This window comes from Molossus molossus, unplaced genomic scaffold, assembly GCF_014108415.1.
Source record: "Molossus molossus isolate mMolMol1 unplaced genomic scaffold, mMolMol1.p scaffold_m16_p_10, whole genome shotgun sequence".
In the NCBI taxonomy this organism is placed as follows: domain Eukaryota; kingdom Metazoa; phylum Chordata; class Mammalia; order Chiroptera; family Molossidae; genus Molossus; species Molossus molossus.
Genome location: NW_023425345.1, coordinates 29,732,655 through 29,745,662, shown reverse-complemented (window position 1 = coordinate 29,745,662; position 13,008 = coordinate 29,732,655). Strand labels below are relative to the sequence as shown.

The 13,008-nt window shown below is 34.4% G+C and overlaps 1 protein-coding gene across 3 annotated transcripts in view; it reads right to left on the bottom strand.

Annotated features, from left to right (window-relative positions):
• Window positions 1-13,008, bottom strand: part of PIK3C2G (phosphatidylinositol-4-phosphate 3-kinase catalytic subunit type 2 gamma) — a 272,104-nt gene that overhangs the window by 225,549 nt on the left and 33,547 nt on the right. For all 3 annotated transcript variants that reach the window (XM_036251349.1, XM_036251350.1, XM_036251351.1), the window contains exons 6-7: window positions 10,758-10,828; window positions 8,529-8,592 (exon numbers count right to left, since the gene is read on the bottom strand). In XM_036251349.1, coding sequence (XP_036107242.1) covers window positions 8,529-8,592; window positions 10,758-10,828 — 135 coding nt within the window. The remainder of the gene's footprint in view (window positions 1-8,528; window positions 8,593-10,757; window positions 10,829-13,008) is intronic.

The following is a 13,008-nucleotide window of genomic DNA, read 5'->3' as shown; positions in this document are numbered from 1 at the left end:
TAGGAGGGTCAGAAGACCCTCTATTACCCTGATCCCAGGCCAAAAACTAAAAATCTTGCTTTTGGGGGAGGGGAAGAGAAAGAAAAGCAGTTTGCCTCTGGGGAAGACTTGGACATAGCTGAATATCTTTTGCTGATGAAGGAAAAATAGAATCAAAAACCTTTTCTCCAGCAAGGGGCAGACTCTGTCTTGAGTCCTGGATCCTACATGGATACCAATTAGAGATCAAATACCACAAGGAAGAGGTACAGAAAATTCTCCTATACAAGACTGCAAATAAAAGGCACATGTAGAAAGGCAGGGATTCTTATTAAATTCCAATCTTGAGGCTTAAGAACACAGTGTGCCTAGGACTATGGTTGATCATTACAACAACAACAACAACAACAACAACAACAACAAAAGTCCCTTTACCCTACTACAAAAAAGAGAGTCTATTTTTAATAATAAAGAAGAACAAAGTATGCCGAGGGAGAGACAAAAGTATTGAGAGGGAATTAGGTATAGGCAAACCAATGTCACTCCATAAATTTAGTTTTAAACAAACAAACAAACAACAATAAAAAAAAAGCAGGTATATAGAGCAAAAACAAAACAAAACAAACAAACAAAAACTCTGGAATCACAGACTTCACTGTAAATACAGAAAATAGTAGGTAACCACTTGAGGATTTTGAAGTGTAATGTGCCCTGATGATAATGATAGCAACAACAAAACACAAATAAAGCTCAAATCTTGAATAGATTGCATCAACCCTAAATACTAATAGTATAACAGAAGAAGAGCATTGCCCATTTTCAGGTATAAATAAAATTTACTTCAGTTCTACTGTTATTCTTTACCAGATGTTTAGAATTCAATAAAAAATTAGGACCCACACAAAAGCACATGATAAAACAACCTATTGTCAGTAGCTAAAACAATTAACAAAGCTATGTAAATGATCTAGATGTTAGAACGATTAGACAAGGACTTTCAGATAACTATGATGAACCTGTTACAGCATCTAGTGGAAAATGTAGACAACATGCAGGAACAGATGGGTAATTTCAGCAGAGATGAAAACTATATAAAAAAGACAAATGGGAATGATAGAAATATAAAAATATATGTTATATTAGAGATAAAGAATTTCTTCAACGGGCTCATCAACAGATTAAACACAGCTAAGGAAATTATCAATGCAATTGAAGATAGGTCAAAAGCAACTGTCCTGAGACACAAAGGGAGAAAAAAATGGGGAGAAAAACTAGAACACATCTGAGAGCTGTCAGAAAAGGTCACATGTGCAATTGGAGTTCTAGAATGCTAAGAACAGGACAGAGAGTTATTTAAAAAGATAATAAACAACATATGAGAAATTGTGGTATGCCACTAAAATTTAGAGGGAACTATGGCTTCTAAATTTGAATAGTTCTATGTCAATTTCAGAAATTGAATTTATGCCAGTACCATGCTATTTTGATTATTATGGCCTTGTAGAATAGTTTGATGTCAGGTAGTATGATACCTCTAAGTTTCTTCTTTCTCAAGATTGCTGAGGCTATTCAGGGTCTTTTGTGGTTCTATATAAATTTTTAGAACATTTGTTCTAGATCACTGAGATATGCCATCAGTATTTTAATAGAAATTGCATTGAATTGCAGATTGTTTTGTGTAGTATGGACATGTTAATGGTGTTAATTGTTTTCTATCCATGAACACAGTATATGGTTCCACTTATTTGCATCTTCCTCAATATTTTTTATTCAGTATCTTATAATTTTCTGAGTACTTGTCTTTTAACTCCTTGCTTAATTTTATTCCTAGGTCCCTTTGTTGTTGCAATAGTAAATAGAATCGTTTTCTTAGTTTCTCTTTCTGATAGTTCATTATTGGTGTATAAAAATGCCACTGATTTCTAAATATTACTTTTGTATCCTGATACTTTGCCAAATTCATTTATTAGGTCTAGTAGTTTTTTTAATGGAGGCTTCAGGGTTTTCTATATAAATATCATGTCGTCTGCAAATAATGACAGTTTTACTTCCTCCTTTCCAATTTGAATGCTCTTTATTTCTTCTTCTTGTCTGATTGCGGTAGCTAGTACTTCTAGTACTATGTTGAATAAGAGTGGTGAAAGTAGATATTCCTTTCTTTTTTCTGATCTTAAGGGAGACACTTCTATTTTTTGCCCATTGAGTATGCTGTTGGCTGTGGATTTGTCATATATGGGCAGGGGACCTGAACAGACAATTCTCCAAAGAGGACATACAGATGGCCAATAGACATAAAAAAAAAAAATGCTCAAAGTCACTAAGCATCAGAGAGATGCAAATTAAAACCACAATGAGATATTACCTCACACTTGTCAGAATGGCTATCATCAATAAATCAAGAAACAATAAATGCTGATGAGGATGTGGAGAAAAAGGAACTCTCATGCTCTGTTGATGGGAACTCAGACTGGTACAACCACTGTGGAAAACAATAGGACGTTTCCTTGAAAAATTAAAAACAGAATTGTCTTTTGACCCAATGTTCCCACTTCTGGGGACATATCTGGAGAAAACTGAAACACTAACTTGAAAGAGTATATACACCCCTATGTTCACTGCAGCACTATTTACAATGGAAACAGCCCAAGTGTCCATCAGTAGATGAATGGATAAAAAAGCTGCAGCACATTTATACAATGGAATACTACTTGGTTATTAGAAAGAAAGAAGTCTTATGTTTTGTGAGAGCATGGATGGACCTGGAGATTATTATCCTAAGTGAAATAAGCAGTCAGAAAAAGACAAATACCATATGATCTCACTCATATGTAGAATCTAATGAATAAAATAAACTGATAAACAAAATAGAAACAGCGCATAGAATCATGGAACAGACTGACAACTGTCAGAGGGGAAGAGGTTTAGGGAGCTGGATGAAAGAAGACGACAGACAGGATTAGGCAAAAACAAAACAAAACAAAACAAAACAAAACAAAACAATACATATATGTCGCACACAGCCACAGACAACAGTGTGGTGATAGCCAGAGGAAAAAGGGGGTGGGGGTAGGTGGAGGTGGGCAAAGGGGGGAATAATAGGGGAAGAAAGAAACTTTGCTTTGGGTGATGGGAGCACAGTGCAGTATGCAGATGTTTTGTTGAGTTAGTTGCACACTTGAAACCAATGTTACCCCACTAAATTTAATTTAAAAAATAAAGAAATTGAATTTATAATTAAAATTCTTTTTACAAGGAAATATACAAACAGATTATTTCATTGGTAAATTTTATCAAACATTTAAGGAGGAAATAATACCAAAGCTAATCAAATTATTTCAAAATACAGAGTGAGTGGGAACACTTCACAACTTATTTTATAAAGCCAGCATTACTCCAATGTCAAAGTCAAACCACAACATTACAAAGAACTAATAGACTTAGGTCCCTCATAAACATAGATGCAAATATCCTTAACAAAATATTAGCTAAAGCCAGAAATACATGAAAAGGTTCCAAATCCTCACAAAGTGTGGTTTATTTCAGCAAAGCAAATATATTTTTAAAATATGAAAATGAGAAAAACCATATGCCTATCTGCATAAAAATAGAAAGAGTACTTGAGAAAATTCTCACCTATTATGATAGAAACTCTTAGCAAACTAGGAATAGAAAGAAACTTCCCTAACCTAGTAAAGGGATACAAACTTCATACCATATCTACATAACCTCAAAATAACTTCATAGTGAATGGTGCAAAACTGTAACTTTTTCTCTAAGTTTAACAATAAGGCAAGGATTCTGTTCTTATCACTTGTAGTAAAAAAGGCAAAAGAAGTTCGTATTGATAGTCACGTGATGTCTAGGATGGGAGGGATTTACTACAAGGAAGGATTTGGCCACTCTTTGGTGTAATAAAATATTTTATATCTAGATTTTTATAGTGGTTACATAGATATGGGCATTTTCAAAACTTGACAAACTCTACAGTTAACTGAGTGTATATTATATAAATTAAACTGAGGAAGTTGATGTAGTAATAAGACATCATGATGAAACTGAAAGACAAGCTAACAACTAGCAGAGATATAATACACATAAGCAAAGAAAGAATAAATGTGTAACCCATAAATCTATTTGAAAAAGATAAAGAAATATAGAAAAAAGGACAAAATGTTTGAACATGTAAATTATACAAATGACAGTTTGATGTTACCTTTAAAAAGAGTAAAGAACCTTGGATTTATTAGTAGTCAGGGAAGTAAAAATTAAAACTGAAATAAGATATAATTACATTTATCTCATAAACTTCTAAAATTTTAAAAGTTAGATTATATCATATGTTATTGAGAAAATGGAGCAATGGGAACTCTATAATATTGTGAAATGTCTCTGATTATGTTAGAAAAGTAATACCTTTGATATTATAAGGTATTTGCAATACCTTTTAAGTCTACGACCCTAGATATATACCCTAAAGGAACCCTTGACATTATTAGTTCAAATGTACATAAACAGTAGAATGTGTAAACAAATCAAAACCACATGATACAAGATGAATACATCTCAAAAACAATATTGAGTGAAAAGATACATAGCTCAAAAAGTACATACACTTTGGTTCCACTTAGTAGACATTAAAAGGAACCCTCAACTTTGTATTGCTGATAGATACACACTTTGATGATGAAATGGTAAAGCTCCAGAATACTTCTCACCAACGGATAGCTCTTATGCAGAGAAAAGGAGGTAAGAAGTTGTACACAAGCACATCACATGATACTGGCAATATTTTGTTTCTAAACTTAATGTTTAGGCACTATATTGTAGGAGTGCCTTCTCTATTATTATTCTTCAATTTGTATGTATCTTATTATGCATTCTCCATGTATTACACAATTCACTGTGCAAATTCCAAGTCAAATGTCAGATCACGTTATTCCTTTAACAAAACCCTTCCTTTCTTCTTAGGAACACAAATTATGTTGGCTAATGGTTGCCTTCCTTATTGAAGATTTACTTTTACTTTTTAATTTTTCTGTTTCTTCAAGTCTGAGTGTTCAATACGTAATAGGCTTGACTTTTAGTTTCTGCTAAGGTAGGTTCCAATTCTGCAATTGCATTTTATTTTTCTCGTGACTCAGGTTTACCTCTTCCTTTTTTTGACTTTTGGTGACCTTACAACTGGTCCTTGTTGCCTAATTATTTTATCCTATTTTTTAATTGTCTTTTTTGCTCCTCTTTCACTTTTTCTCATTCTCTATTACAAAAGGAAAGTGTCAAAAATAGTAACTCTAGTAGCTATAGAGTAACCCTTATACTTACCTTTCCTTGAATACTTTTTGTATTCCAAACATTATATTAAGCACATTGCATCCATTATTTCATTAATTAAAAAAATCATTATATTATATTTTATTATGTTAACTTTAGTGATGAATAATATGAACTCTTGGAAGGTTAAATAAAAACTCCCATAGCTGGCAGAGGGTTGACATATTTATTTATCTGACTTCGGAATCTCTGCTCCTAAATTATGTCCTTATTGTCATTTTGTTTAAATTCTGTGTCAAATTCAAACTTTTGAATGGCCAACGATAGATGTGCTTGTTACTAAAAGGGCTTCAGTTCTAAAAAACCTAAATATATAAGATTTCTATGCACCCTCTTTCTTTCTACTTATATGTGGAATTTTCAGCCTCTGTGTAGAGGCTGATTACAGTTGGAGCTGGGTCTTGGGGAGGAAAAAGTGTGAGTTAAGAGCTATGCTGCCTTCCTCACCGACATATATTCTTCTGGTTATCTAGTTGGTGCAACCTCAGCGTCATGGGCTAGATAGTAAGAGGTTTGGATGTTTTTAGCTCTGATCAGACCAGATAGATGTTATATGAAGCCAAACCACATTTTGAAACATAAATAGATTTTTCTTATTCCAGATCCCTCTACTTTATGATTACTTTACCAGTTACTGGAGTCTAGTATAAATTTGTCTTCAGTGATAGGAATTGCTAACTTTCTCTAAAAATCCTACTTGACATTTTAAAACAAATTTTGGAGACCATTCATTAGAGGTTTCTAGGAGAAGCAACTTTGCATCAGAGGTTAACTCTTTCACCTAGATTGAAATCTGGTTTTATACTGTTTTGCTCTGTAGACTTATCTCTCTCTGTTATTTATGTAAATATGCTGTCTCTGCAACTAAAACCTCAGCCACTCCAGAGCATGGTTCTGACTTCCATCTAGTGACTGAATAGTTCAGTGATTTGCATTAAGTAATATGTTAGGGAAAAATTATTTCAAGATGCCCATTCTGAAATAAGCCAAGTTTAAAATATGTTAGGTAACCATTGCTGAAGAAAGAAAATATTTGAAAACTTAAATTATCTACATTGATATTCAATATTACTTATGCCATATTTTTATTCAGCCTGTACATTTGTTAATTTTTCAAGTTATGTGTAATAATCCAAGTTTGAGAAATATAAAAATACATTCTTTGTCAACTCAATACTGTTTTCGACATTGATGAAATGCTACTTAATTCACTTGTCAAATAAATAGAAAGTGCAAAATTGTAAATTGATAACATCACAGTCTGTCCTCACTTCTCAGATATTTACTATTGATTCTGCTTCAGAATCTCAGTTAAAAAGCTCTTTGTTTAGTGGAGTTCATCAGGAAAATCTTAGACACTGTGGCCTACTTATAAAATAATTCAGATGTGGATGATGATAACTATTTTCCAGTGAAAATATAAAGACACTATTTATTTGATATTTTGCCAACTTTTAAGTCACATTTTAAAAATTTACAATGGTCAATGGTTTCTTTCAACACGGAAATATTGGATTCTTCATATATGAGTAATATGATCAAACTTCTGTATATAGAAAAAAAGAACTGTTAACAGATTCTCAACAATTTGTGTGTGTGTGTGTGTGTGTGCAAAAAGATGTTTATGGTTCATGAATAGTGCACAGACATTTGACATTTATATAATTAAAATTCATCTATAAGTAGTTTGCCATAACCTCAACAGTGTATCAACATATAGTCAAGATACACAAATGATCTAGGAATGAAGTGATAATCTGCCCTAGCTGCTTGGTAAATTTCAACACTAGGAAGAATGACTCACAAAGGCAAAGAAGCAAGCTGAAAGAACTAAGTATGACATATATGTGAGACTTCAAACAATTTAATTTTAAATTATTTTCACATTCCACATTGTAAACTTCCAGAATCAGGCCAGTCTCAAGAAAGGGAAGTGGAACTAGAGGGAGAGGATTAACTTGGGGCAGGGATATCAACCATGCATTTGCTATCACTATGTCTCTAATATTTACATGTAACTCACACATGAATTTGGCATCTATATCAAGAAATATAATTTATTATTTTCAGAATCCTTCAGTGTTCATTGCTATTAGAAATTGTTACTTGAGATCTAAATTGTTACTTGAAATTTATGATATATATGTGTGTGTGTATATATGTGTGTGTGTGTATATATATATATATATATATATATATATATATATGGAGTCAAATCATTTAATGAAAAAAGCAGTCCTCGCTTGTTTTAAAAACTTTCTCTTATACAATTTTCTGTAATCATATGATGTTTATCTGTGGAAGATTAACTCTTCTCTGGAAGAACAAGCTATAAGAAATGGTCTGCCTAATTGTGATCACAACTGGGATGCCCAGTTGGTGACCACATCTCAGTAGTCCTGGACTGAATCCACCATTTTCCCATGTCAAGCCAACTTCTCTCTTCACTGATTTGTGACTTGACGTCTATGTAGTCAGTCAACAACCAGGAATCTGGAGGTATTTTAAACAACTTGTTCTTTTGTTACTCATAGTCTTTCACCAAATCATGTAAATTGCAGATTTTCACCTGTTATGAATCTCTTCCCTCCTATCCATCCCTATAGTAGAGCTTTTGTCAAGGCCCTCATCATCTCTTTGGGCTAATGAAATGCCCCTCTAGTCACTCATTTGTCATGTCTGCTGCTCTGCCTATTGGCTCTATGTCACCGTCTGATAAATTAGAAAATCATTATATTGTCAATAATATGTCCTTAAGATCCTGCATAACTTGGCCCCCATTTGCCCCTTTCTTTTTGTTCTCTTCCAGGCTCTCACCTTGGACCCTAATTGTTGCCACTGCAAATTTCATAGAGAGTCCTAATCATGCTAGGCTGTTTCCCAACTGTTTCGTTCATGTTTTTCTTTACTCAAAGTTATCCCTACTTCCTACCTTCCTTCACTGTACCTTTCTCTGGCTGGAATACTCCTTTTTCAACATTCGGATCAAATAAGTAAATTTGATAAACCCTCTATGGTCTTGTATACACATAGGTCTTTCGCAGGACCTATGACATTTCATTACACACATCTATTTACTTGCAGGTTTTGTTAAGATAGAGTGAGTCACTCAAGTGTAGACACTCTGCTTTATCTTTAGAAAATTGCAGCTTTAGAAAAAGAGTAGATGCTTAATAAATGCTTATTTAATTGATAGATGAATTAACAAAAGTGAATACCTGGGTTTTCAATAGGTATTTCAGGTGAGAGTCATATTTTTTTATTACTGTTGAGAGGCACTGTCTGGAAAGAAAAAAAAAGAAGCTTTGCTTAAAATTGGGTGGGACAACATATTAACTTTAGCACATCCATTACAAGTTCTGTTTGTACATGATTCTATACCAAATTAGCTTTAAGAAGGATTACTATAGATCAGATTGTAGCCCATACCAGTGACCCCAGGATGCAGGCAATGGCTGGCTTTGGCCTGCACCAGAGTTCTTTCCAAGAGGCCCCAGAACCAACACATCTGGTGGCCAACTTCAGACCATACCTGAGCACTACCCAGCTACCTCCATAAATGACACACCCACATGGCAGACTTGGCAGGTACCAGAGCCCTGCTATAGTGAATCCTGCTCTGTAGGAACAACCCTTACATAACAGCTCCTTCACTGTAGTCGGAGCCAGTCCTCATAACCAATCAGATTGAGGGTCAGTCCCTTCCATTGATATGCCAAGAGCAATCGAAGCTCAACTCCAACAGAAGGGTGCCTACGACCCACACAAGAGACACACCTGGAGAACTTGGTTCAGGTGTCTAAGGAGACTGTGCCAGGGGTCTCACAGGACACCTACTTCATAAGGCCACTCTGCCAAGACCGGGAGGCATAGTAGCTCTACCTAATATGTAGAAAATGGATTAAGGATTTGTACATAAGACTAGTGTAGGCACACTAGTTAATTTTTGCTTTTGTTATTGTTTGTGCTGTGGGTGTAATATCCAAAACACTCATTGCAAAAAATGATGTCAGTGGGCTAGTCTGTCCCTGCCAGGTTCCCTCTACTTCTCATTGTAACAGAGCTTTTGCTTTGCCCTAAGTTAACTGTACTGTGGACACTGTATTGCACAGTGGTCACGGCCACCAGACTTCTGTGAGGGGCAGGCAATGACAGGGTAAGACAGGAAGAGAATGAATCTCCCTTGTCCTAACCATCTTCTTACAGTTTCCACTAGTGACGAGTCACAACCCTCCACCAAACCAGTTCAAAGCAGTTATTAGTCTCCCAGGGTCTTCCCACCGTTTTTTGGGGGGAGAGTGTCCTACTTTTTAAAGAATTTGTCATATTTGATGTCTCTTTTTCTTTACAAGTTTTTTTTTGTTTGTTTGTTGGTTTGTTTTTGGATGACCTTATTTTGGAACAAGGAAACTACAGTATTTTTCTGTATGCTATTTTGAAATGAAACTATACCTGATCCAGTAATTAGCTAAAAAATAAAAACTTGGATTAGGTTATGTCAAAAAGTCCTCTCTAATCCACCCATTCTATTATTATATGGTGTTAGACTGACTAATTTGGAGGAAAAAAGAAAAGAATGGCACACATGGGGAGACACAGTTTACTAAAAGAATATGGTCTTTGTAAATTTTAGGCAGAACTGCTTTCAGTCCTGCATTAATGAAGTGATCTCAGGCCAGTTAAATAACTTCAAGAGCCAGAACTTCAGAATTAGATGAGATAATGCAAAGAGTATAAGAACTCCATGAAATGATAGTTACTCAAACCAATTTTAACTCATGTTTTTACGTTAGGCTTTTCATTGGAGAGTTAAGACACGTACCTCCCATACCCCATTATTTGCTCATTCAACTCAGAACAACGTTCATTCCAGATAAACCCATACTGTACCACTGGTATCTTCTCCCAAGTTAGCTTCTTAGTTAGGTCTGTCCTTTCAAATGACACATGCACACATTTAGATGTCAGGATCAATTAGGATATGTTGATTTGCTGGCACTTGAGTTTTCCCATTGGAATCCCCACTCCTCTGTTTATGATGTACTAGGTATTTTCAGAGATTTCCAGAAAGAAACTTAAAGCAGGAGGTGGTGGCTTTCAAAGTATGGAAATGTAATTATACAGAGTGCTTAGTGGCCCATGAAACTCAAATTCACAACATGATTGAGAAAAAAATCATTGAAAATGTAATAACTGGTAGCAGCGATATTCTAAAATGAATGTTAGATTGCTTTGGAAGGTGTTAGCAGCTCTTCAAATGTATTTGGATAGCTGTGAGGAATCAATAACTATGAACCGAACTTGCCAAAGCAGGTATCTAGTAAAAGTACAATAGTTTCTGAGATACTAGTGAAAGGGTGGTTTTTACAATCAACTGGAAAACATTGTGCATCAGCACTTGAGAACTAGCTAGAAGGTGGTCTTGGAACAGAAGTAAAATGTCTTACCTGGATATTTTCCAAATATGCATAAATTCAAGAAGTTGGTTCAGAAAAAACTGACTGTGGTCATCTTCATGCTGTAGACAGCAGAATATATTAATATTTATAGGGTGACTAGGAATGAGTACCAGATAAAAATAGGTCTGTAACTTCCTGCTGTCATTTAATTCACCTCCTTGATAACCCTCATTCATCATCTTAATACTTTGCTTTAAAGATCCTACAAGAATCTCCTTAACTGTATAAGCATTCTTTTCAAAAGTAAAACAGTGAGTTAAGCTTTAGTTAAAGATAAACCTCAAGGGCATTTGAAGGACATCCCGACATCACCAGGGTCAAACATGAACTTCTCTTGAGTGGAAGGCAGATTTTTAGACACCTCTCACATGGGTATGCATTTCCTTTGCATTTCAGCCACAGCACTGTAAGAACTGACAGCTTGCCTGGTTGGCCACAGACACAGAATGAACTCCTCCATTTTCAGCCTTACCACATCTTGCTGCCAAACTGTAATGAAGAGAACTTTCCATTTCGTGGACATTAAAGTGTGCTAATGATTTACAACTACTGATAGGTATAAATCCAGGAGTTATCAGGTGCTTTATGATCATTTTTCCAAGATGAGCAGGAACTACTCATCTTAAATATCAGTCCAATGATCCATGTGCATGCGCTCATACGTTCACTCTATAATACCTTGATTAGCTTTTCTGCAAGGGTGTTCATGAAAACCTCAGGCAAGTCTGCCAAGAATGCAATGTACGCCATTACAATTTCACTATTTCACCACACGGTGGCGCTAAGTTTGAGAGCGGAGTGAGTCCCTCAATGCTGGGGCGCATGTAATCTTGTTTGTCAATACATACACAATCTATTTTAAAAACTTCACATTAGAGTTCTGACAGAAGGAAAATCTTTCTATGGTTTAAGGTCAAAGGTAAATTAATTTTTATATATGGTTGTTTGGGGAGGAAGAAGAAGGAAACTAAGGTACATGGATAGAGTCAGGTCATCACTGTAACACTATGGGTTGAGTTCATGCTATTAAAAAGAAACACTGTAGAAATGCTAAGAACTTGAAAACATGAGGCTTATTCTCTAAGAAGGTACATCTAGAGTCAGTGGGATGACTAAATTGGAAAGTGTGATAGTGGTAAGACATTTTTTTCTGCTATAGGAAAAGCTAAACTTTAGACATGGAAAGGACAGTAAGAGAGGAAGAAAAATAAAAGGTGAAAACTTAAGTCAAAAAAGAGAAAGTAACATTGAACGATAATATTTGGCACTTGAATACTTTCAAAAGTTAAAAACCAAAGCAAGCATATAAATAACATGATTTATTTGCATCTTTCTGTATAGCATAATAATATTCATTTTATTACCACTTTACTTGGTTTGCAGAGATGCTTTGGGGGTGGGGAGCAGGTTGACTTTTGTAATATTGTAACTTACAAGAGAAAATTTTTATTTAAAGCATATCAAAAAGCTAGAGGACAATGTGAGCTGTTGTCCATAGAATATATAATGTACCTTACTTTTTTTCCAAGCTGAAGGCCATACCTTCGCCTTAAGAAAAAAAGTAAATCATTTTTTTTTCTATGTACAAAAAAAAAAATATTTTGCTCTAAATGTTCCTTGAATATTTCCTTGAACTAGAAAGAAACCTTGAATTAATGATTAAAATTTACAATGTTGGTAACACTTTGGATGAAATTTAAGAGAGATAGAGGAGAACTTTTTTTTTCCCTTTTTTTTTTAGAAAAGACTCAATCATTCACATCACATCAAGATGGGGATTCTGAATTTGGAAATCTAGAATGATTTCTAAAGACTGTCAGCTGTTTTTATAAATAATCTCATAGAACAAGAATTGAATTCCCAAATGTATTATAATACAAGCAAGTTTAAAAGAAGAAAGACTTCTGAGATTAATTGAGTTTTGCAATGCCTTTTAGAACTCTGAAGTATCTTCTGAAAGGCAACACTGTCAATACATTTAGTAGAATGACAATAATCATTATATTTCTAATATTCTATAAGAGAATATTATCAAGCCAAGTTATGTTGTTTTATTAGAAAGAAAATATAATTGTTTATAATTTTTTTCTTACAACTTAAATTTATGAATATCACAGAAAATTTTGACAGCACTTTAAAAATAGAATAATGAAAGGAGAATATTCATTATCTCCTTATCACATAACTTTTAATAGAAGACTAAAATATCATATAGCCTAACACCCTAATTTTATGACAT